At 46.2% G+C, this 26,581-nt stretch overlaps 1 protein-coding gene across 2 annotated transcripts in view; it reads right to left on the bottom strand.

The window, feature by feature from the left end:
• LOC146185932 (uncharacterized) overlaps positions 1-25,347 on the bottom strand; it is a 42,807-nt gene extending 17,460 nt beyond the window's left edge. The window contains exons 1-2 of one of the 2 annotated variants that reach the window (XM_084606859.1): positions 24,824-25,347; positions 2,288-3,327 (exon numbers count right to left, since the gene is read on the bottom strand). In XM_084606859.1, the coding sequence (XP_084462985.1) occupies positions 2,288-3,327; positions 24,824-24,984 (1,201 nt within the window). In that variant the 5' untranslated portion in view covers positions 24,985-25,347. The remainder of the gene's footprint in view (positions 1-2,287; positions 3,328-24,823) is intronic. The other variant, XM_084606860.1, reaches the window with a different exon arrangement.
• Between the last annotated feature and the right edge of the window lie 1,234 nt (positions 25,348-26,581).

Here is a 26,581-nt window from a genome sequence, read left to right as displayed (position 1 = left end):
ACGGCGTCTCTCACAGCCTTGTCGCTTTGGGACGTTAAACCCTAATAACCAAGCCAAACATCCGTGTAGTAAGCTAGAGAAGAGAGTGGAAATGCTCTCCAGCGTGTGCGGATGGCCAGTGGACTGTGCAGCGTCCAAACTGCTGCTTTTTATTTGACGAGCGTGCCATTATGTGCCGGTTTCCTGACATTGTTTTAAACACAAAACCCCTCCTAGCAAACCTTATGCATAGGCATCTCTTAAGAGATTTCAAATGCTGGTTACTTCCAGGTATGACTGAGATTTTGTAAGTTAAGAACAGCCTGTACTTGGGCGAGGCTGCTTGGGGCAGAGCTTCTATCAGGGAAAAAAAGCGGACACGCACGGAAGCAAGAGAAAAGCAAAGACATTGCGTTAAAAGGCTTCGTAACAACTGAAAGGAAGCGACGACAACGAAACGAAATGCGATAGACGACGATCAGCTGACCACCAATTTTCCGACGGAAGTCAGACGTAATTGGAGACGGAAATCATATGCATTAGAAAATGAAGAGGCCAAAAACAAATCGAAGGACGGCGGCATGCATATGGTCGCAAACCTACTGGTTGGGTCCGCCTATTTCCTTTTCTAATTTACTCTTCTTCACCACCATACGAACGTCAGTAAGGCTGACATACGGGAAGCTGAAGCAATCATGGTTTTTGTAATGTATGGCGTATGCTTCCTTGATTTCGCGCACCATGTGATCCTTTCCGTTTCCCCTCCGCCATGGTTTCAGTTGTTAGTGTATCTGGTACCTTGTACTCGCTTTCTCCGTCGCAGCCCCTGTTCTGCCGTTACGAAAAAGAATGATTCAGAACCATACAACTTGCTCAGCTCCGCGTGGAATTTACAGTCTCTGCGAAACTGAGCTAATTGGTTTTGAGTGGCAGTTTTCCTAACAACGGAAAAGGGGCAAAAGCGAAAAGAAGCGCGAGGAATGATTGCCTGACTAGCCCAGTTGCGGCTACTTGTGAAACACTTGTTGAACTGTCACACATATATCCTTTCCCCGCTCAAGGGGGGGGGGGGGGGGGGGGCTTCTCCGTGGATCCCAGCTCACATCGCTGCTCTTCTCTCGCACGTGTTAACAAGCACGTGTTAAGTTTAGCACCAATTTTCTGCGTATATAGCCATCTGCACTGAAAAAAGCCAGATGACCGACAGAATGGCTGTTCTTGCCCGGTGAAGCGTTAGTTAAATTGTTTTCAGTCGCTATCATGAAACAACTAGAAAGGGCTGTCGAGGGTTTCCAAAACGCGGTAAAATATGTTCTCTGTTTAAGTAGCCCTCGCAAATATACTGCACTTCCTTAAGCCTCGAAGGCGAGCAGGCGATGTGCGAATGAATACGGTACACAGACGCGGGGGAGCCGCAGAGACGCGTTCGTGTGCATTTTGCTTGTATTAAAAAAATGACGATAACCACAGAAGAAAAAAAGAGAAAAGAAAACAAACACTAGCATCATGCGCCACCGGAACACTCTTTCTCGCTTTCTCAGGATGCTTGAGGCACGCCTTCTCTATTTCGGGCGCGCACAGGCGCTTGCGTATACCACAAGGCAGTCGAGCCTAAGGAGGCGACGAACGAAAAGTTGCAAAATAAAACGCAGCGTAATAAAATTTAGAACATAAAAAGTACATGGTCATAAAATAGACAAACGGAGAAGAAAAAAGAACGACACAGAAAGACAGAGGTACACCCCGGAAGAAAAATTGGTACTCCCTCGGATTCTCCTCGTCCCACGCAATGCACATCTTTTTCTCCTAGCGGAAAGAAACGTGGCGCCCCTCCCAAGTCTCTGGCACGTTGTATATGCGGCCAAACCTCGTTTCAGAGGCATCTTCTGCTGTGGTCGCACCACCACTTAAATTGGTCGCAATGGACGGACAACTTAAATTGAAGACGTAACTTCTGATTGTTCCTATTCAACACGGGCAGCGTGTCGTACTGACAGAGACAAGCATATGCATACAGCTTCGAAGCTGGCGACCTTGAATGCTCGCCAAGAAAAAAAAAAAAGGGTAAGGTGCGGAAGACAACTCCTACGAGAACATTTAACTTAAATTGGAAAGTGTCACCAACGGCGCAACACTTTTGCGCTTTGAGCATGACACGACTTTAGAGAATTCTCCCCTCGGAAGCGAAATGATAGCATGCCAGCCATTTAATAGAAGGAGCTGATCGAGGGAAGTGAATGAATGGTTGGATACTATGCACTAAAACAAGACAGAAAAAAAAGCAGAAAGGGTCCGATGCGTGACTCACCAGTTAAGGTCAGATCGAAGTCCTCGCCGGTTTCCATAAACTTCAGGTTGTGCACAGTTCTCCATGTAAGAGTGAGCAGATGGTTCTCGGACAGATCCACCGAGATTAGGTTGGGAGCGCCCACAAACATGTCTGCCGGAAGAATGCGGAGCTGGTTCCTAGCCAGGTAGATGAGGCGAAGCCTAGCCAGGCCATCGAATGCCAGGGGGTCCACCACGGAGATTTCGTTGAGCTTCAGGTCGAGCTCTTCAAGGAGTGGCATGCTCACAAAGATTCCAGCATCCAAACGCTTCAGCTTGTTGCGGTACAGGTCGAGCCTGTTCAGCTGGGCCAGTCCCTTGAAAGTACGGTTGGTCAGCTCGTGTATGACGTTGTCACCCAGCTCCAGCTCCTTGAGGGACCCGAGTTCTGAGAAGGCCAGGTCCTCGATGAACTCGATCTTGTTCTTGCCCAGGAAGAGCGCCGTCAGGGAGGGAAGCCGCGAGAACCAACCGGCCTTGACGTGTCGGAGCTGATTCTCGCCCATCTCGAGTTTCTCGAGCCTGGGAAGATGGGCTATGGCATCTTTCTGGAGGTCGATGATGTCATTGCCTTCCAGCTGCAGCAGGGTGAGCGTCGAGAGCTTGTAGAAGGCCCTCGAATGGAGCACGCCCAAGTTGCACTCCATGAAGCGGAGTCGCTCGAGTCGGCCCAGTTGGCGTAGCGGCTCGGTGGGAACGAAGTCGAGCCTGTAGTCCTGGCCGTACACGGTGAACGTCACCGACGTGAGCGCTTTCTGACGCCGTAGCGCCTGGAAGACGGCGTGGCTCCCGGTGAGTGGCTTGCCCACATAGCACACCACGCCTGAGGCGTCGGCTTCGAAGTGCTCAGAAGTACAACGACAGTACATAGGCTCCTCCTGAGCGAGGTTACAGAGGTTGGGAACGGCCGAAACGTTGCCATCTTCGATCGCTGTGGATTCGACGGTCGAGAAGGCCAGAAGCAGAAGCAGGAAGCACGCAGTCAGCGGTGAGGTGCGACGAAGGAACGCTCTTGCTAACCTGCAAAGGTGCCGTACAAGGATGCGCCTTAAGTAACGTTTTGCCGGGTAAGTATCAGCCAAAACAACAATAAAAAGTAGCAGTTTGGTGCTTCGCCTGCATCTGAAAGGTTCGCGCTACATAAAACGTTTTCAGGTCCTTTGGCCTACATTTTCAAAAGTCGGTTTTTCTTGGTTCAAACAGGCGTTTACACTCGTTTTTAAGTAGTTGCTGACTTTATAATAATTTCCATTTATTTGAAGAGCAGAAATACCGAACTTTTATGAAAGTTGCCCAAAATGTTTTGCAGCGCCAGTACGGCGAACCTGTACAGAGCCATGGAGCACATTACAAACGGTGCTGTTTCTTTGTTGTGCTCCGGCATAACAGAAGTAGATATTTGGTTGTATGCTTTTTTTTCTTGGTATTATTGCACGACACTTTGCATGATACCTGCAGGGGTTTCCCCTTCGCCTTTTAAATAATCTGAATTCGTTTTTTATTTCAATCAAGTTTTTCAGCTGCAGATGGCTACACTGGCGGTGGCTATGAGTCATCTGCAAATGAACCAACATTGAGTCTATGTAAAGCATAAGCAAACTGTGATGTGATCATCGCTACTTTATCGCCGAGTTTAATCCCAGGGCGTGAGCCAGCCTGACCCAAGATCGCAAATGGCAATTATTAATAAAACACCTTCTGCGTCGCAATTTTTACATGAATCACGTGACGCCAATGTTGTCTCAACTCTTCAATGGCGTGATAGCCATTGCTCAATGGTTAAAACCAAAACCGCAACAATTTGAGGGAATAATTCTCAGGTGAATTCCACGTGACGATCAATTCTTACTGGTCTGTGAACATACTTAAAGGAAGAAAAAACAAATAAAATTTGAGTTCATTCAAGAAACTCGGCAATGACTCTTTTAGCAGCAATTTTTTGTTTGCATTGGAAAAGACATTTTTCCGCGTGCATTCCTTAAGAAGAAAACGTGTTAGTTTTATAGCAGAAAATATCATCGGTTAATATTTTCAGGCGTGGCATTTTTAGAGATGCAGCCCCGAGAATCACGGAAAAAAATGCCCTGAGAAAAAAAGTTCGGTCAAATTGGCCGGTTTATTTGCCACCTGCCCTTTAAAGGATTTTATGCATGACTACTGGCCGCAGATGACGTACCATGCAGCCTTTTTCTGGTGCCTCGCATTTACCAATTCTGCCTAAATTTAAGCAGCCGCAGACCTTCCGCCCTCCAGATTTGCGAAAATATCATTACCACAGATACCTCTTTTAACAACTGCCAACTCCCTCGTGCCTCATTTACAGACAATGCTCTCTCCCAGGCCCACCTCGTGTACTTGATTATGTATGCACGGCCGTGTGTCATTAATATTACTGCGTTTAATAGGGAGGATCCCAATTACGGAGAGCTTTAATAGGTTGGTTGGTTCACAGGAAGGGAAAGGCGCAGTATCTGTCACACTTGCTTTGTGGACACCTGAACCGCGCCGTAAGGGAAGAGAGGAAGGTGGGAGTGAAAGTGGAAAGAGGCACACGAACTTCTTTCTGTAAATTCACTCCTATTTAATAGGGAAACTCGCTCTCCGGACAATGGGAAGCGGGGAATTGTTGAGAGACGACTTCAGCTTATACCTTTTTGCTGTGCTGATATGAACGGCGATGAGAACAAAACTTCGACTTTCGAAATTGGACCCTCATGCACTTTCCTGTATGTATTGACTGCAGGAGAGCAACAAGCAATGCGAAATAGAGGTGTTTGAGTAATGTTCCATTTTGTTACGAAAGAAACACTCTGACAGCCAAAGCGAGACCTCGGGTGGCCGCAGCTACACCGTGAAGAGGAGCTACGGCCTACTCATAAAAACAATCGGGAATCGAACCTCTATCCCCGGATCCCCGGCCGAGCGCTTTAACCAACTGAGCCACGCCCGGGATTTTTATTTCTTTATTGCATGGAAGTACTTCAAGCCAATTTAACCACGTCGCATCTCGCAACCTGTCATACACAGTTACACCAGCATCGAGTTCTCACTTTGGCCACACATGAAAATTCCACGCCAGGGATCGTGAATAGCGCATCTCAATTCTCCTTCTCTAGCGTGAGGATGATAGTAGTGATGAGGATAGGCTAGTCAGGGGCACATTTCGGGCGAGCGTGTACTCAGCATTGGACACGATTGGATTGAACTACATTAGATTGTGTTGGATTGGACGGGTTTGAAGCGAGAATTGAGAATAATGACTTTCACAGTACCTAATATGTCGCCTTGCCGTTTTTTTTTCTTTTTTTGTTTTTCAACCAAATAATCCCAGCATTATTTCCGCGCTCCACTACTCGCACTAAGAGTCCTGTCCGGTACCTCCTCTTTTTCTTCCGACACGTTGCATACAGTTTCAATCAATAGTTGCTAAAGAGCGAAGAGAAAATTTCTTGTTATTGCATCTTGAAACGGCTATGGCCAACATCGCCTTCAGTATCAAGGGGGGGGGGGGGGGGGATACGGAACAAGGTCACTGTGCTGTCTTAGCCTCGTCTGATCCTTCTATCTCAATGAATACTTTTTTTTTTTTTTCACTCAGAAATTATTACCTGACATAAAACGCGAATGGCTTGATGCATATCTCTACTTATTCTCTGTTTTATCGTTTTGTTGGATTTGCTGTTCAAGGCATTGAATAATCGCTTCTGAAGCAAGTGCCTTTATCTCGTATATTTAATTCCGCTTTTGCAGTCATATCTCTGTGTATTGGCATCAGATCTGGCACATTTTTTTTTTCAATTTGTATTAATTTGCTGCTATTTGAACGCTTTGCATTTTTTCGACATTTGTATACCTGTAGTACACTGTTACGCAGTCATTATCCCCTCTGCATTCGTGTAATTTGAATTACCTTTCTTTATATCCTTTGCACTTTTGCACCATTTCTTTGTCTGCAATATTTTGATATGAAGCAAAAGATTTGTCATCAAATATTTTCCTTGCTTTTCTTGCATGGATACTTAGCCTCTGGCTAAGTATCCTGACAGTGATGCTATGCATTGTACTAAACCAATAAACATAAAAAAGAAAGCAGTAACAGCCGTAGCAGGAGATATGTCGTCTCACCATGAGACACCATCATGCGTCTCTTAGCATATAGAAGAAATAAATTTCACGCATAGTATTAAATAAAACGCCGACTAGGCTAATGTATGCACTTCTATCTCACGGTACTTGCCTGATTTCAAACTCTCTGCTCACTATATAGAACTGCGTACTGAAGCTCACGACTGCGTACCGATGAACTTGATCATAAGGTGCTTTTTCCTAAGTTGTTTCCTCATCGCCTGTTTCTACGGATGATTCGGTTTATGGACAATATAACCCGGATACCCAACTGCCCATATCAACCAGGCACGACTGCAATGTGGATGTGGATAACATTGCCTTAAGCCATACGGAGAGCAAGGGAGCTTTTAAATACGATTTGCAGGGTAGACGAAGAATTCTAGCTCAGATAAAGCACCATTGTCTGTACGTGTAGAGCAGTCATAATAATCGCACGATTGCTTTCTTCTAGCGCTACTGCACATTGTCTTCTTCTCCTTTCCTCTTCCAGGAATGAATTTTCGGTGATGCAAGACGGAGCCCTCTTCGTCTCCACTACGTACTCGGAGGGCGCAAAGCATGGCCGTAAGAAAGCGGGGAAAGCTCGCACTCCGCCGGGGTTGTCGACCGGCGACACGGTTCGCGTGGTCGACCTGCTCGGCCGCGGGTTTTCCTCGACCAGCTCGATCGCAGGGGGCACGTAGCTTTGGTGTTGGGCGACGCCCTTTTCACAGGGGCCGCAGCGATCGAGCTTTAACGAACGTGAGTGCTTGCGACCGCTTCTCACTTCTCTCGGTGGGTGGGATGCGGGCCATCTGGAGCTCCGTATCGCCCATTAAGTGAATTCGCGACGCTCCATGCCCTTGCTATTGTTGTTGTTTTTAGCCTGTGCCGAAATGGCGCATACCCACAGCATGGTGCGGGGCTTATTGCGAGCACGAAAAGGAGACGGCGTGCACTTATGTCTAACCACATTGGATAGATGGCTGATGAAACTCGGAAGGACTGTAATAACATTGCAAGAGGTCTTAAAGTATTGTGCACTATAAGGAAAAAAAAAATGCTGAGACATATTTAGAGATAACAAAGTAATCTCCCGGTTGCAATTATATAAGCATGGAGAAACTTTCGCACCGGTTTTTGGGTGCACCCCTTTGATGTTTGCAACGAAGGAAAGGAGAACAGGTCGAGTGGGGGCAATTAGAATAATTTATTCACAGAGGTGCAAAACGATGGCGGGTAATTGAATACAGTGCTCTGCGCATTCAACATCGGCCCATGGCTCGCAAGGGATTTAAAGTGTAAATCCTGAATTACCTAAATGAAATTGAAAACAGAATTGTTCGAAAATGGGAAACCTGAGCGTGAAAAATGTGTGGAACGAATGTTGCTATTGGTCATTTAAGAATCCGAATTCGCTAAGAACTAAGCCACTGCGTTCGAATAAACACAACTACGCCTGGGTATCCACTACAAGCGAACTTATTTTACATGCATTGCGAAGAAAAGAGACACCTGTATTTTCTATAGGTGCAGAAAAACTCACTGAGCAAATTGAATATATTCTAGATAGTCCTTTTTTGGGTCAAACATTTACCAGAAGATTTGCTCACTAATACTGGGGATCCGAATGGAATAAAATTCTCCAGTTGAGTAAAGGTGCAATTTGGGTGAGAGCGCGCGTATGCATTGCGCACAATAGACCATCAAAGCCAGGACGAATCAGATGCCTGCCCTTGCTTCTAAACAGAGGAAACGGGAAGAAACAACAGATACGTGTAGAACAGAACAAAAAACGGAACAGAAACCGAGAAAACGGCTCGAAACGGAGCGCTTTCCCGCGTTCTTGTTTCGTCCCGTTTTTGATACGCTGATGAGCAACATGGAAGTTCATCAAGCAAACCCCCGAGATTAGTTGACAATTGCCACCTTTCGCCATGGTGAGATGCATCAGTCAAAACAACTCTATTGATCGGCAAATTGAAACACAAAATATTTCTCTAGAAACACACGTAATACACTGGCAGGAAAATTCTTTGCATTCGTTGTAAAATAGCGGACAGAGTGAATGTCAGCATCAGCACGGGCAAAAATTAACCTGCTGTAGGGAAGTCAGGCACATGAATTGCGGAAACTCTGTGTGGGGAGCATACGCCTCGGCCCGTGAGTGCTTAAAGACAGACGTTTGCGATGAAAAAAAAACAAAAACAAAAGGTGTAACCAAGACAATCAGCAGGCTCACACTTGAGGAAGTGTTTATACAGTTACAAGCTGGAACCGGAAGCGTCATTTTAAGCCCGGTATGCTCAACTCCAAGTGGAAAACGATTTTGCGCTATTGATATTGGCCATCCAAGGCTAAGAGGCAAAGGGCGCCTCCGTAAAAACAAAATTGAGCGGTGGTTGTGCTTGGTTAACCACGCACATACACGGAGAATCAGTGTTCAACACTAATTTAGTTGTAAAGTTCGCTTCGCATAACCTTGCTTTTCCACATTTAGCAAAGTTTATCTTCATTTAGTTTCTTCTCTCAAGCCCGATCGCCCCCACAACCATCGTTACTAACAGCAGCACAGCGACGACCAAGTGAGTGGCTAGGCGGGAACTCGAAGGGGACATTTTATACACTCGGACCATGTGATGTTCACGCGGCTCACAAAATCTCGTGTCATGTGATTATTGTATTAGGATGAAGGGGGCCTAATCATGGTCTTTAGTGCCACTTTGCCAGAGGGAACGAAGGCGAAGATGGCGACGACATCTGAAGCCCACAAGATCCCAGTCGAGGGTATGCGCCATTGTCCAAGAGCACAACAACATCAACTAGGCGGCTTAGTGCGCGAAGAAATTGGTTAAGGAAATGGTGCAGTGGTCTAACGACTTGATCCCTTAGGCTCGACCATGGGTTCGGCAGCGTTCACTGTTCCCATCTGTGGCTCCCCTTAGGGGCCCTCGTTCTCGTACACGTATTTTGCTACTTGTTTAATCACTAATCCGTTAATTTTTGCCTCTGTTACCTTGTACATGCTCAGCCGTAAACCACCACATTATGTGCAGGAGCATCCGACACCAATATAAAGCTCCGCTTTATCCAAGCCCTGCGAACGTACCTTCGTGGCCTAGCACTTGCATGTCTGAATCTGAATCCAAGGGTCCCGATGGGTTGATTTCCATCTCGTCCTCCCATCTCAAATGACTTACCCGAGTTCACAACCCCTGCCAATTCGATGTCACGTGGTTTCGTGACGTCACATAACCTGCCGACCAATAAGTTGCCGGCCATGTCACCTGCCAACTACGGCTTGCCAGCGGCATGATCACGATTTTTCGCTCATAACGCCGACGCCGAAAACGCCTGTCGCTTTCAAATGGACGCCTCTCGAACGGCTCATATTTGGCTCACTATGCTTTTTCACATCTTCCCTCTCATATTGCTCCGACCTGCACGGCTGAGGTTTGCTACCACCAACTGGACGGCCCTTGATAACTTAAACAATGGGTTAGAGCTGCCCGAACGCTGGCTTGGCGGCCATTTTGCCACCGACCATAGATTTATCAGTTTGATACCGGCCACAAAGGTTGAAGCTTTGAGAAAGTGAACCGTAACAAAAAAACGTTCAAGCACCGATGCTTCGCTGCTCGTTGGAGAACCTGAATTTGCCGACATTAATTCTCACCAGTGTAACTGTAACTGTCATTTTTCTCCAGGAAGTAAGTATAGGTTTGAGCGTTGGACGATCTGTGACAAAACTGGCGAAAATCTTTGAAACCGAATAGCGATCTCCGGTTACTCATAAATCTTCAACAATATATTCTAAATTTGCACCCCTGACCAGTCAAGAGCTTTGCCGAAACTTTACTCTTTCGCAAAGACCGATATGTGGCTATCATAAATAACGGACCAACTAAAAAAGAAACGAAACCTTAGCGGCTTAAGTTTCTAATTGGCCGAAGTTACGTAAGGCGAATTTATTGCAAAAAAGTCGTTCTCTCGAGAAACTAAAGCATCAGTGAGTATACTCAAGGCCGCCTTATGTAAAGGAGAAACACACGCGTCGTCGAGAGGGATGCCGATCCGTCAGCCTCCTCGAAGCGCGCGTGGCCAGTCGCCAGACGTTGCTAGACAAGGCATTGCCTTGTTAGGCCCGTCAAAGCAAACAAGCTCAGCAGACTGGCGCCAAAACACGTAAACGAACACTGAGGGGGCTGGGAACACAGGATAAGCGTTGGTGGTCCCCTCGTGCGGGCATGGACGCGCGGGAACCTCTGATAGAAAAGCGAAGGGCCCTACCTACAGGATGAGAAAAGGATTATGGGTGGGATAGAATAGTGCCGTCCACATGAAAATGTTCCTTGAGTGCCCAATGTCTTTATGATGTCCAATTACGAACGACGATAGGCTTAAAAGAAAGACATGGCCCTGCTTGCACATATATTTCTTATCCTACTATAACTATACCAAGCGTGTCACTTAGTGTTTTAAAACGCATAAAAATAACCACTGCTAAGTTTTCAACCTGAAAATAAGTAAAGTGTTGTCTTGGACACCTTTGTCATACGCTTACAACCAGTCATTCATAAAGGCATTCCTGAGTAGTGCTTGAAACACGCGGTAGTTGTGAATGTTCCCATCAGGAAGGAAGCCTTTAGATACATAGAAGAGGTATACACTAAACTGGCATTAACCATTGTTGACAGTGATCGCCAGTGCGTTCTTGGTAGAACTTGGATTTATTATTTGGTGCCGTCGATGTCGTTGTGGTTGTAACTAGAAAATACACACGTGATTTCGCATCAACATTGTGATGCAAACGTTCTTTGTGCAGTGCTTAAGGTGACGTCATACCATCTCGCTTCCGATTTAGCATCCATCTGCTAGTCAAACAGGAGGCTGGTTCCCCGGCGACACATGCACCTCCGCATGTTTGTCGTTAGCTATGTCTACTGGACAATGAGCTACAATATGCGCCTTCCATTCCCTAAAAAACACCGTAAAGAAAAAAACTACATGAAAAAAACAACAACAACAACAACAAAAATACCTGGAAATAAGGGGTGACGTTAAAAGGACTGCCGCACCTACCCTTGAGAAAGAGCTTGACGTCTCCCTAATTTTACCGGTGAAGATGTCTTCTGACGGGAAGACTATCGTTACTGAAGAACAATCGACTCATTTTATCCGCGATTGATGTCAATGATTGCGCCATCGGACCTAAGGCCATCGATGGCGGTGGATATGCCGCAGCGAAGTCCATGTTCACTTGCCTTGTGGCCAATCAGAATGCTGTCCAGATGGGTTGACAAATGGGCACGCAAGAGAATGGTCCTTCTGTGATCCCGTGCTTTAAAATTGATTGATTTATGCACAGCCAGGGCAGGGCGAAGAGAAGGGAGAAGTATACCGGGTGCTACAGAGCAACCACTGTTATTCCTGAAAAATGACAAATGTGTTGGTGCTTCTTTCACTGCGCCTGTCTACTGTCGTATTTGAGCTATTCAAGGATCGCCGGCTGCACTTCGACGCGGATTAGGTCCTACATTGTTTCATATAACTTTACGCTTCCGTGTTTCAAGTGTCGAGATACAGAACTCAAGCGCTGCCTTGAAGAAAAGAAAAATCAAGAGAAAAGAAATTCTGGCAGCAAAGGGGGATAGGGATGCCTTATTAGTAGCGGCAAACCGGTAAACCGGCGGCCCGTGTGTCGCCGTCGGGTGTGAGAGCCGAGCCGTATATGCACGCCTTGTCGGGACGTGGATCGTATGTCAACTGAAAGCAGCGAGAGCCTTGAGAAACGTGAAGCGCTGTTATACACGCCAGGATCGCGCCATCGCCGCCTCCTCCCCCTTCTTCCCATCCATCTTTTCTGTACGTCTCGGCTAAAGTAGAGCCTCGACGCCTGGTGCCGCACAGGCATAGGAGAAACGAACGGCAAATGAGGTTGACTGTTGTAATACAGCACATGACAAGTTTATTTAGCACTCTTTATACACATGTGTGTGTAGCTACTCATTTTTATGGTTTACCCGAAGTGACCTTTGCTATAATTGCTATGATGAGTGATTGATATTTCGGATACTGTTGCAGCGTGTAGCACCGTGCACGCTACGATATCGTAGGAAAAAAAAAAAATGCATTTCCTTGGGAGACCTCATGGCCAATCATGTTTCAGCGAGAAAAGTCAGAGTGAAAACAGGACAAAGAGAAGTGACAGTCTCATGGCGTCAGCAATGAAGCATCCTTATCACCACGGGCCTACCAAAGCTGGCTGGGAAACAAATGCCTTTACTACTCAGAAACTAACTGTATAGCTGAAATGCGCCAGCAGTGGTTCCCTTATTCCGGCAGATTTCGTAACCTCTTCCGCCCAACTCACAATGAAACGTTTGCTTACTCCTGGGACATATTCCGTTACCCTTGTTCCTTTTTTCGCTAAACATAAATAACGTACCTTGTCATTGTCTTGTCTTCTCTATTTCACTTCTAGGATATCATGAACATGCATTTGATCCCTATCTAAGAGTTCTTCATTTCCCCTGATGAGTACGCCTATAATTTTCCTCTCCTCAGCTCTCTTAGAGTCGTCATTTTTATTTGGTTCTTTTCGTCTACTCCAAAGTTTATGCTGCGTAGGCAAGTAGCGGCATGATACAACTGTAGGCTTTCCACTTAAGAGACGGAGTTAAACTGTTCTCCATGTCCACTGAAGCGCTCAGCACACTTCAGTTTCACACTTTACACTGTACGCAGGTCACAGAAGCCAGACTTCGCATAGTAGAAAAGGTCTCTCAGCTCAGGCAATAGGTACTTGCTCGAAAAATCCGCTTGAAGTGCAATTAATCTTGGACGATACCCCAAAATTTGACGTATTTCTGCCCATAGGTTGGATATAGATCATAGTCCTTCGTCTCATGCCCTTATTCACGGGCCGTTGCTTCCTACTGATGCGCTCTGGCCAAGAGACTATGAATACAAAAAGTCGAAAAATAAAGGCAAGGAAACCCCGAGCAAGGATTGAAGAAAAAAAAAAAGAGGTGTAAGAAATCTTTATTCACATGGAGACCCGCCAACAAAGCATTCTCCCGATGACTCCTCACCACAGTTGTGGCTGATATTCATGCTACCAGAAGCCGACCTGCCCGCGAAAGACTACCGAACAAAAGGGAGCATCATTTGGGGGCACATATCAACATACCATATGCAAAATAGTTTAGTTTTTTTGAACACGCATGACGGGTCAAATATTTACAAGACAATGCTGCATTTTGGACTCGAAATAGGTGCGCATTACATCAGCGCGGACATAGGATAACGCGCCTTTTAAACTTGTTTCGATGGGCGGGGGCGAGAAGGGGGGGGGGGGGGGGGGGAGGCATAAATATGGCACCCAATATTTAAAGTCAAGATTTTTTATGTTATTTTTTACTTTTTGTGAAATATGACAAGCAAGCTAGGCGGGATGTCGGGCTGCTTGGCTCGAATGAGCAATGCATGCTCTACTTCGTTGGGTTCGCAGGGATACCAAATTGGATTGAGCCGTCGAGAACTATACACGTGCAGCTGCTAACCTCGTTTGCCTCTGAGCTTCAAAGAAATAAAGTAGGTCATGTCCTGCGCGCCTAACCCAATGTTTGCAGATGGCGGTATAGACTCCAAAGCCGCCAGGTTGCACCTCACTATATTTGCATCACTGACACTGATTCACGTGTTCAGAAGGTTGGTAGAGCATGATATAACTTGTGTTCTTCCATCTTCACATTTTCGCCACTCAAAAAAGAAAAAGAAAAAAGAGTTTACCTTTTTCTGCGCTACTATAGCAGCGCCTTGCGCTTCGGGCGCACAGAAGCGTAACGGGAGCCGCAGTCTTCAAAGCTTCGTGTGGGAGTACACGAAGGCGAGTCATATTTGCTGCCGAGACCATTGTGTGAACATCTTTATTCTTAGCTACTTGACCAGCATTGTGTGCAGCTGTAGTGGTTGTAGTTTTGTAGGAAAAGATTTCCCGGAATCATAATTGGCTGCTATGGTGTACATAATCGGTGTTTCTTTATTCTTTTCTTTTTCATTTAGCAGATTTCCCAGAAGCATAATCGGATTCTATGGTGTACTTAACCGCAGCGTTTCTTTAACCTTTTTTTTTTTTTCATGTAGCGAATCCCGTATAGTCTTTACGAACAGTTCAAGGCGCAATGTATCATCTACGCTCGTACTCACTTAGCGAGTGGAAGACATTCTCAAATGTATTGCAAATTAGCCCGTAATTGACACCTGCAAATAGGTGCTAAAAATTTGGGGACGGGGGGCCCGTTTTTGCGCTTTTGGTAGCTTTGGTTTGGCTGCACAAGCCGTACTGTGCGAAATCGCGAAAGAGTCGGTCTAATCCGGAACAATATACCAGTTTTGTGATTCATGATGCGACTTGATATATGCAACGGCTACGTTTTTGACCTCTAAGAGTGACCTCCCCAAAGGAGGGGGCACCTCTTCAGAATGCACGCGTATGCTACAGCAGGAGAAAAAAAAAACGAAAAAAAAAAACGCCCTCTTAGTATTCACTGTGGGCACTGCGGGTGGGTTCTTGCTAAATATTTCAATCATGACGTTCGTGCGGTACAGCGTCTGGGCGGGCTCCGACATCACTGGGCTCCTAAGCGACCGCTAGCCTGTCGACAAATGCTTAGCTGCCTATGTTAGCACGTGTGTTCGCCTAACGATACCAGTCCTCGCGCGTGGGACTTGTTCGTGCCGCTAACAAAGGAAGTCTACGTTACTTTGTTCCACCTGCCTTCTGTTTGCGCGCATCATGGAGACCGCAGTGGGCGCTTAGCGAGGCGCGCACTTCCTACGCAGTGGTTAGCGGGTGTTGCTCCGTAAGCCATACAGCGTCAGTAGAGCGATTAATCTTCTTTCTCGCAGCCTTAAACAGCAAGGACGACGACGTATATGCGTTGGGACTAGATGCTACTGTCATTTGTCAAAAATATACAGGCCACCGGGTCCGTAGCAACAATACGGAACTCCTCAGCTGCACGGGGAGAGGTGAGGAGCACCATTCGATTCTTTCTCACCCACGAGGGGTTTGTAGGGCAGATAAATGAATACGGGCCATATCCTGCACGCCCTATAGAATCACAACGGGTAGTATGCATGCTTTTGACAAATGCTGTCCGTTCCATGTCATCAACCCGAATATACAGTGAGGCACAAAAGTTTACGGGATGCGGATTTGTGGAAAAACTGTTATTTCTTCGCGGCCTCGCTAGGTTTTCTTGTGATAATTTTTTCTCTGAATGGGGCGTGCATGTCCCCTCGGGATTAATCACATTTCATTCTCTATGTTTGCTTAACCAAACAGAAAAAAAAAATATTAATTTTTCACGAACTTCTGTCCGCGCAAACTTTTGTCCCTGACTTTACAGAACCATCCACACGCGCCCCGAAAAAGTGCTAGGATCTGCCGTTGTGCCATGCCACGTGCTGAACGTGGTGGAACATTGAATGAACCCTATCAGACGGATCTAGTGATCCGGTACAATAATTGGCTACATTATACGCGTAACAGTTAGTGGATTCCGGCAGAGCGCCCCAGGCAATGCCAGGAGGCACGGAGTATATCGAATAGACGAATTCAGCACAAAATATGAAAGAAAAAAAAAAACTCAAAAAGCTGGTGGTGGTAGTGGTTGATTTATTATTATTATTATTATTATTATTATTATTATTATTATTATTATTATTATTATTATTATTATTATTATTATTATTATTATTATTATTATTATTATTATTATTATTATTATTATTATTATTATTATTATTATTTTGATAATCAAAAAGAAGGAAAAAAGTATTGCCGGCCGCAGCAACTGCTATCTAAAAAAACTGAAGCACTTGAGCTGCGGCTGGCGGGAAGGAAAAGGGGATAGGGAGAGGATAGCGAGGGGAAGTAGAGAGGGGAGCGATAGGAAGAAAGGACAGGGGGAGCTTTGTACATTCAAAATACTATTTCCGCATTGCTACTAGCGACAAGTATAGGTGCTGCGCTCGTGAACTTCAATAGCAAAAACTTGACTAGTCACAAGCGCATTCTCCGACAGGTATTAATTTGCGGAGGAGAACTCGTGTACGACACCTTCGCTATAATCTCTGCATACCGTCCCCATCGCCATCTGCGAACATGGTGGAGCTGACTTGGCTCGGCGTGGCATAGGTTCCAGCACACGTTCGTCAAGCAAAAGCTATAGTAAAAATGCTGGCAGCAGCTGGCGTCGCATGGCAGAACAGCACGTGTATAAGCTGTCGGCTTCATTGTGCCTCGCTCTGAAGTTGAGCCCTATTTGGAAGTGCTCGTGCCGTTAAGCCGCAAAAGACGATCAAACAAAAAAGACAGAAAATAAAAAGTGGATAAAACCGCAGCGAGAGCGAGAATGCGGCACATGAGAGAACGCCCGCTGAGCCACAGGTGGTGTAGCCTCGGCTGTGGTGGGAAGAGGCTCGCGGGCGTTGCATAATAGGCAGAACATGTACGTTAGCAACACTGGCTTGCGAGCTAATTCCGACCCCGAGGCAGAGGATAAAGGGACTGACTCTAATGAGCATTTTTCGCTTGTCATTGATTCTAAGGCCAGGACACAAAAACGGTTCTGTTGTATTTTAGTTTTATTTTTGTTCCTCCTGACTTCCGTAATCGGCTTGAACAGCACCATGTCGCCGTTATCCGAAAGTGGGTGCTACGGATATGAAAAATTTACGATGTGGCACGCGTACATCGGGGTACACAGGAAGAACGGCATAAAAATGATGAAAATAAATCGTTATATAATAGTGGCCTCCAGTAAAATATCCTGGCGGAATTCTGCCCTCATTTCGTACTTTTTTCACTGCTTTGCTTGTACGCCATAGCATATTGCAACTAAGCTTAGGTTCGCGAGGTACCGTTATCTGATGCAGAGCTCTGGAAGAGTGCACAGAGACACTTGTGCTACATTACTGACAGATGTCCATCGGTGTTGGCTTTTTTTCATCATCTTGACTTGCCTGAGAGTTTTTCAAATGACATTGCATGTTGGGCGCTCAGTCAGGTATATCCATATTTTTCATGTATGGGAAAACCCGTTTCCTCACCACGTGTGTTCCCGCTGAAACTTCGATTCTCTCAAAGCGTGTCGATGTCTTCGTGGTGCATGCATAAGTAGCCATTTGCTGTTATGTCTGAATTTGATATAAGAAAGGCTCTTGCGTATTTGTTGCCGATCAACTTGCGAAACCGTACTTTATTTCAACACAGCCACCGGAGTTAATAATATAAGTGGTGTATTGCTGTGGTCGATAGCAGGCTGTGATATGTGTTGTCACGTTCGTATTAGCGCTGGGCTCCGCTCAGTTGGTTTAATGGTGGATAAGGTGTAAACCACTTTTTCACTATGCTGCCTGCCTCAAAAAGGTGTTGAGGACATGCTGAAGGTGGCCTGTTTTGACAGATCATTAACATCTTCTAATGACAGATAGGATACTTTCACAAGAAACAGTGTTCACGAGATAGCTATAAAGCATAACAAATGACAGACACGTGTCACTCCACCCATTTTTGGCAGTCAGTGTGGCGAAGTTACCTCCGCGAGGATTCCTGAGACTAAGCTGTACCACCATCCACTTTCTTAGCAGTGATCATGGGGCCACAACACTCGCATCATAAGTTCTAGCTAAGTGGCGGTAAAAAGGTATCAAGTTTTGAAATTAAAGTTTTTCAGCAGTGAATGCACCTTTTCAGAAGGGCTAGACGCAACATAGCCATGTGGAGTTAAACAATAGATTTTCAGTAGAGGTGTTTGAAAAGTACTCTTTCCAAACGGAAACGAATAAGAACAGTGCAGCTTAGCTGCCCAATCTAATACAAATAGTACCCATAAAATCCGAAACGAATATGGACGAATATGAATAGAACAATTTTGCACGGGCAGTCGCAAGAGGAGTTCGTAACGGTCTTGTGGGCGCAGACTTTATTAACTAAATGAGTTTGTTCCACATTCTATTCTTTCTGCGTTTTTCGATAGTTTACGCACCCGAAACAATCTTGGACAGCGCCAAACCTGCCCAGCTTCTTAATCTTGTGGAGTTGCGTGAATAACTGTGGAAAGACGCAACGCTGAACTTCACTAAGGGACACGTAGCAAAAAGTTGGCACAAATGTCTCTGAATGACATGTCGTACTGTCCGAAAAGTACCTGCTGATACTCACGACGACAAAGGCTGGAGTCCCATACATCTAAGTAGTTGACTGGAGCAGGAGCTATAGATATGACCAGCGCCTCCTTTATACTTTCGAGGAGGCGCTGATATGACCCATGGCGTCCGGGATCGGGCACCAAAGCAGTGTTTGCTTAAATTGGTAGAGCTCTGCTGCGTCGGCCAAACTTGCAGGTCATATGTGTGACCATTATGAATACCGTGAATCGAGCAAACTGCGTCGTCGTGCAGAACCGTCCTGTCCGCGCAGACCAATAGCGCCAGCTTCCTGTCCGGGTCGCGATGGGCAGTTGTTTTGATACAATCGTCAAAGAAAACTAAGCGATGCCTTGTTCGAACTTTTGAGCAAATATTAAAGAAAATTGAATACCTAGGGACGTAGTTGATTCGGCACAAACAATTTTGGACATGCACTAATTAATTTGTTAGCTTACGAACGACCCTATTTTTCACTAAGAAGAAAAACCGAATAGAGGTTTCCTGGCTTCCATAGAAAGCGCAGCTGCTGGAGACCTTATAAATGCTAAACATTTGAAATTCTATGTGGCCTTTCTTTTTATATTGGCAACGTTGTAAGCAAAAGGGACAACTTGAGTACCCACATACGAAGCAGATAGCCATCATATTGTTTCACTTTTCGTCTTTCCTTTAGAGGGGGCAGAACAGGAGATACCAGAGAGCTGTGGATGCATTGTTCGGTAACTATAGTCGCACAGCACTAGTACAAGACCTGTGCTATCAGAGCTATGAAATGCCGTTCAAACCAATTATGATGATAAAGTGCATGCATACGTTTGCTTACGCTTGAAGCGAAGTTTCTATTTCATTCATTCTAATAATATTCCAAGGTATTTTTGTGGGTACCATATAGGGCGCAGTTAACATAAAGAAAACATCAAACACACTCGTGAAATAGACATCAATTTCGAACGGTATCAATTTTCCTTTTGCTTCATTCTGGCTGTCTTTCTGCCTGCTGGGTGCCGAGGAGGCGGCGGAAATAAGGCTCGGGTGCCTTGGTAAAGGGTGGTTGTGAGGACGGTTGGCTGCACGATGTTAGCGACGTTGCCTAGAGAGATTTTTTACCTTGGAAGGCTGAAATGCTGATACGCTCTGGTCAGTCTTGTTTGAGCTGAACTGCCGCCCAGTAAAGTACATTCACAAACTCCTCTACTGCCTCATACTGAACTTCTAAAACATAGGGGTTCATCTGTCATTGAGCTGCAAACTGAGTCAGTGAATCGACGTTTATTTAGAGGTGTTGAATTTTGGGCCCAGGAAGAGAATGAGGATGGAAAGGGGTGTCCTTTAAAGGAATCCTGTCAGGAGAGCTCGAGAGTACCACTAAAGGGTCAACCTCTTGTTTATGTGGCTCGTGACGTTTTGAAGTTTCAAACACTCGACGCCACCGGCCATTTCTTTTTCCGACATGTGAACGGCCGGTTACGCTTTCAACTTGGCTTGCCACAGGGACGATGAGCGGCATATGCGTTTGAAAAAGTCTGTAAAGGTTAGACAGCCACAGCCCATGATGCTCTTTGTAGAGCGAAGAAATCTCGGGAATCGCAGTGGGGGTGAGAGCAATGACAGCGAGGGCACGCAGTTTGTCTGAATCATACTAAACGAAGTTGAATAAGCTTTTATTGATGCAGCTGGCACGAATACGCGTCGTGATCAATTACTGCGTAGGGAACATTTTTCGTTTAATTTTATTTGCAAGAACCTATATGCTGTTCTGAACCTTGGAACCCCAAAAGAGACCTCCGGTTCGTACACCCTCAGTATGCGCAGTTCTGCGAACGAAGCACCCCTCTGCAGCAGCCGGTTTCAGCCCCATCGGAAGAAGGGTGTTGCCGCTTTTGGCGCTCGCGCTGACGGAGCGGCAAGCGATGGGCGCGATAAAAGACGCACTGGAGCAGTTCCACACAAGCGCGCGACATGCATGCGGAAAAGTTTCTCAGCGCGCATGACTTCCCGCATGAGAAGGGACGCGGGGGCGTGTAGCCGACTTTTACCACCGGCGCATACCAGCGTCTTGTACAGTCGTGAGAAATGGTTGCGAATGCCTGGAACCACTCGGGCATGGACACACGCGCATTTGAATTTCAAAGTGTTTCTGGCTATGTCACGGCAAGACGGGTAGGGAAAGATCGACGATCTGTGGTATAATGTTCTCATATTGATGGTGAAATGGGCGAGAACAGGTAGATCGTGAGGACGGTATAGAAGAAAAATTTTCATAGAGACGTCATCTTCGTTAGCTGTTAGTTAAATCTAATGCTCGCGGTAGATTCACTTGAGCAGCAGAGCGGCTGGTTCAAGAAAGCAGGACGGTAATGTAAATAATACAGTTTATAGAAAGGGGGCAGCATCTTCTATATATTTCAGCATTCAGACATGTAAGCAACATCCGCATACTTCGCGGATCCAGGTTAACAAAAAGTTCTTACGAAAACATTATCAGAATCAAAATTACATAGTAATGAAAAATGATTGTTAGCTTAGAGAACTCGAATTGGCATTCGATTCGGCAGGGACGCTTGCACTATTAGTGTTCAATTCGGATTATAAAAAGGTTCTATTTGCACTCCCTACCCGTATTGTTCGATTCCCGTCTGACCCTCTAATACAAAGTAGCTCCCCCAGTTTGAAGTTTCAGCGAACTCGGCAGTGTCACGTGGTTTCGTGACGCCATACAACTCGTCGGCCAATCAGTTCCGGTCATGGCCCCTGCCAACCGCCACCTACTAGAGGTATGCGCGTGAGTTTTCGCTCACTATATACACCAACAGTGCCGTTTCTTCTGGAGAGGGGGCGTTAACTCTTCCGAGCTAATACTGATTGGCAGAAATGAGGAGAGAACGATGATGCATTCACTATACAGAATACAGACAGAATAGAGCGTTCGGGCATTTTATTGCACATTCCTATAGAGATTCTGCAGGAAAGTCAAAATTCATAGATAAAGAGATAGGTTTGAGCCAGTGATCAAGTTTTCATTTGTGAAGTAAGATATTTAGTGACGTCATAACAAAGAAAAGTAAAGAAAAAGGTTAAGAAATGGGAAGTTCCCAAGATACTGCCTCATTATTTCGCAGCTTTTAAGGGCTACAAGACAACGAGTTTTAAGGCAGTTTAATGCGTTCAAGTAATGTGAGCAGTTTAATGATGTCACCCAGAAAGGACCCCTGCCAAAGTTTGTTTTTGAGCCGAAGACATTCCGGTAATGATGATGATGACGACGACGAAGACGATGTAGAACATTTCTTTCGTTTTAACTGGTGCTTGTAGCGAAATTTCCCCGCCTTGTTCAAGGGTATGTCAATCGAGAGGGTACGGTGGAATAAAAAAAAGTAAGCAAGCACGAGAAGAAGTGATAAATGTTTCGCTGTTCACATGCACAGGCGCTGCAGCAGCCTCGACTTCGGTGAACTGGAGACGGTAGAAAAGGTGGCGTTTATCTGGTACTCAGGTGGCCCCCTTCTTCGATGTACATTAACGAAGCTGTGCTTGATTTATTATCATCGTACCCTCGACGTAAAGTGCAAACCACCCATATTTCAATTTCGGATCGGAGGTCTCATACAATATACGTGTGGCGGAAATAGCAGCGGCAGAACGCCTCTACCATCTCTAAATTTTGAAGAAAAGCAGGAAGGCTCACGAAAGTGTTGATGTCGCAATATCCTAGCAAACAGCTGCAGCTATGAATGAATCTCGCCTGCACACGTAATATCGGCTCGTTTTATTCCCACTGCAAAATAATTAACATAAGGGAGTGGGGAGCTAGGGTTGTAGAGCGTTCTGAAACTATGATTCGTAGATCCCAACATTCACGTTGGCGGATGCCATTTGAGATTTACTAACATTCACAGAAACACCTTTTCCGGTGATCAACACAGCTCTAAGATTCAGCAAAAACAAACAAGAAGAGGAGAAAAAGGTATGGTTGGTTTGGTTTGTGGAGTTTAACATCCCAAAGCAGCTCAGGCTATGAGAGACGCAAAAATGTCCAAGAAAATGCTTTAAAATGCAATGAAAGAGCAAGCATGAAGCGGGTTTTCACCTATATAAGACGTTGAAGATGAAAAAGTACAAGATGAATACATAATTTCAACAGGTAGATTCCTATGCTAGGTACGATTTTATTATCTTTTCTTTTCCTTTTTATTTTTTTTCCCAAATTCTAGTTAAACATCCATATTTATCTGAATACTCCAGTCCTTGAACATATATATTTACAATCTACAATGCACCCTGGCCAATCCCCCGCAGTGGGTATGTGCCATTTTGTCTGAGGTCATAATCATCATCAGCAGCAGCAAGTGGAGAAAACAAAGCTGCCAGGTGTGCGACCACGAAGTGCACTCGGTACAACACTGATAACGTTGTCAGGCGTCCGCGTCCCGGCTGAAAGTTTATTAATAAGGAGAGTGGGGCCGGATGCTGTTCTCGAGCTGGCGCCAGGCTGCCGTGGAGAGCAGTTCGTCACAGTAGCAAAAGTGGAGCATGAGTAGAATACTAAACGCTGCTTCTACCACTGCGACATTAACTATGCGATGGATGATCAGAGACGCTTTGTGCAGCACTTTACAAGCTTGCGTGTCGTTGTTGCGCAGTTTGCGCGGGATGCACTATATGTGCACTGTCAATTCACATAATGCATTCCTTCCTTTTTTCGAGATCAACCACTCAAATATTAGATGGCGGGGCTAAGGAAGTTTCATTCTATCGTTGTTAGCGCATCCGAAATTCAGAAACATTTGGAAGGTATTAGTGTCTCGGCTGTTCAATAGCCTGCACCTTCAATAGCCTGCAAATTTTTCTATAAGCGTGCATCTAAATGTCGTATTAAACAACTCGACTCAGTATCCGCCGCAAGAACAAGCGAGTTTATTTCGCCTACTTATCAAATGTTGCTCAACTGGGAGGGACCCGCAGAACTCACTGTGCACTTTTACTCAAGCGTCGCCAGCTTGAAAGTAAAGCTTGGCGCCCAGCAGACTTTGCAACAATGCGATTCAATGGAAGACCTCGAGCCCAATCCCTGTCCGAAACTGCTCGGTCTCCTTTCTTTATGACACTAGTGTGGGTTGGCTCGACAGTGTTAGCGGCTGTCAATGAAAGAAAAGAACGGAACGGCGGAACATCTCCGAAAATAAGCTCACTGCGTCGTTACGTTGATTTTTAAGGCGCTAACTGCATGTTGCGATAATTTAAGCTGGCACGCCGCACCATATATATAGCATCGTGCGACAAGCTGGGGGCCACCGAACCATTGGCGCTCATCGTATCGCTCACTTTATTTATTTAAAGTTTATTTGATCGCCCGGATATGGCCCTCGAAACTGTCCAAAAACAGAAGACCTTGCGGGTACGCATGTGATTTTGAATTTCTTTAGTGAGAGCAGTTAGTTCCAACGCGATAGGACCAGAAGCATGATGAAAAATAAATTTATTGCCTGCGATAAAATTTGATGATCGGCTGGCGCGAAATGACGACGCCAGAACGCAGTGTTTCCATTTTGGCTGAAGGAAGGCGGTGTCATCCTGCAGGAAGTGATGACACATGACCGGAAGTGACAATTCTACATTTCAATGCGCTTTCATTCCGTCCGTGTCGACATCTCTAAACATCATCCGGAGACACCTAACTACCCGACAGATGTGCAGCAGAGACTTGGTTGTGTGCAGATGACCACAACCACATGCACAGCCTGGTAGGTGTCCGCAAAATTTACCATGAAAGTATGACACAAAACTTGACGTGAAGGCACCAATAGCGGCGAATACTATCGCATAGCCAACAAAGAGTTAATGAGGTGTCCCTTTAAATTTGCTTTAACACGGTTTCAGCCAAGAGACTGTCGACGCCTGCTTCATCAATGCTCATGTATCAAAAAAAAAAATTAATGAAAGCCTGGAAGAAGCTGTGCACCAGGAAAAGGTGCTGTAGGACATCCGTTTTCATCCGCTTTAAGACATTTGAAGTCATAAATATGGGTCGACAGAGGAAATATTACGTAAGGTAACGGGATGTGGCAGGTCGCTGAAGTGGCTGAAACTGAGCAACGCTACTGAAATGCCCAATTTGCCGCTAAATATCGTCGCTTGGTGCAATCCGGGGATATCGTTCGATCCAGGAGCAAGGCAATTTCGTTCTTACCTGGGGCCTTCTCGCGGTGGACGCCGTCGATGTGATCGCGCACTGCTTTCTGCTTGGATTCTCATACTCCGCACGTTTAATACAGCGGCGCCGTAAAATCCACGTGCATCGCCGCAGCTGCCGGCGCCGAAGCCTCGGAGCGAGTCGGTGTCTTCCTCCATGGCTCGTCCGGGCGGCTCCCGGCGAGCCGACTGTTCAACGCGTCTCGTTCGCGGCGCTCGCCGACGTCGCGTGCTGCCTCACGTACTCTCCTCGCCGCTGGCCCCTGACGCGCTTCGCGAGCGGCCGGCAGAGGTCTGCTGCCGCTTCTGGCACCACGCCGACCACGCCTCTCCGAGGATGTCTGTGGCGACGAGGAGACGAGGACGCCCGCCGCGCCGCTTCTCTCGAAACTTACCAAGCCCGGCAAAACGAGGCCGCCGGCCGCGTTGCGGCGCGTCGAGGTCGTCGCGCGGCAGCGCTACAAACCGTAGCAGCGCTGAAGCCCGGTCCAGATGGCCGCGTGCTCACAGCGCCGCACGGACGCTCGTTATCGGCGGCAGCGGCAGAGCGCGTCTCCGCGCCACTTGCTTTTCTCGTATTTTTGTTGGATTAGTTCCCCCCTCTCCCCTCCCTCTCTCTTTCTTCGTTTCCGTTAGGTGACCGCTCAGATCGGTGCTGGGTGCAAGCAGCACAATACCCGCAACTTCACGAGGCTGTGAGCGCATTCGCTCTGCCGTGGAACATGAAGGTGAACGACAATAGCCGGATTATACGTTATCTCTTATAAGCATTGCTGGCAAAAGCTCGGCGCCCTGAAAAAAAAAAAAAAAAAGAAACAAATAGCTAAGGTTGAGGACTTCGCGGTAGTCTTCTTTCGTCCAGGTTCTGCCTGTGCCTGAAAGAAATACCACTCGCTGTCGGCGCCGACCGTGTAAGCATATGGTGCGTACTCCGGATTGTCTCAGGATGTGCCTGTAAAGCCTTTTTCTTTGTGCCCTCACAAAGGCGTGCAAAAGCAATGAAAGAAAAGAATGCTCTTTTTTCCAGGGGCGGTGGTAAAGGGGCGGGTGGAGGCATGCGGTGTTCTAAACAAACAAACCAGAGCGTCCGGTTGTGGCCCCAGCTTGGCCAGCAGTCTGGGCTACCTTCTGTTCGTGCGACCGACGGATAACCAGCGTTACGCTGGCCTGGCCTTTTGAGTCGCCTTACGCAAGCAGTTGCGGGAAGAGATAGTGGACTACTATTGTGTGTATCAGTACTGGCGCTTTCTTTTTTTGCCATTGTGTTTTGTCTTGCAAAGGAACGTGAAAAATGATCGAGGAATTTAGGGGCTCCTTTTCATGAGTTAGCCACATTCTCCAATTAGCGCGACTCATATGAAAATGAGCATTAATGAAATGGAAAGATAGAGATAGGGGGGTTTCTGATATGCGGTTTCTTCAAATTCGATCGACTTCTCGAAACTAGAAGACCGTCGCACTTTAATGCATGACCACACAGACGTGTTTTTCTTATATGTACCTCATGTCGCGCTTCGTCAGAACTCGTCTTAAACCACAATAAAATTGATTATCTTACTTAAAAGCATCGGAGTCCGCTCTGCCTTCACTCTGCGTGCCGTATGCAGCCTCCAAGTGTTCAGATAACGATGATTCTCAAGTGCTTGCATATGCGCAAAGCGGTGTGTGTGGTTGCCGCTGGCATAGTTCAGTGATTTTTTTTTTTGTAATCGCTGCTTGTGTAGTAGGCTGGGAATTCGATATTCGAACATGAATA

Source organism: Amblyomma maculatum, chromosome 6, assembly GCF_055883805.1.
Source record: "Amblyomma maculatum isolate TAMU_Amacu chromosome 6, ASM5588380v1, whole genome shotgun sequence".
NCBI classification, from domain to species: Eukaryota; Metazoa; Arthropoda; class Arachnida; order Ixodida; family Ixodidae; genus Amblyomma; species Amblyomma maculatum.
Note: the sequence above shows the minus strand (reverse complement) of the source record. Positions and strands in the feature narration are given on the sequence as shown.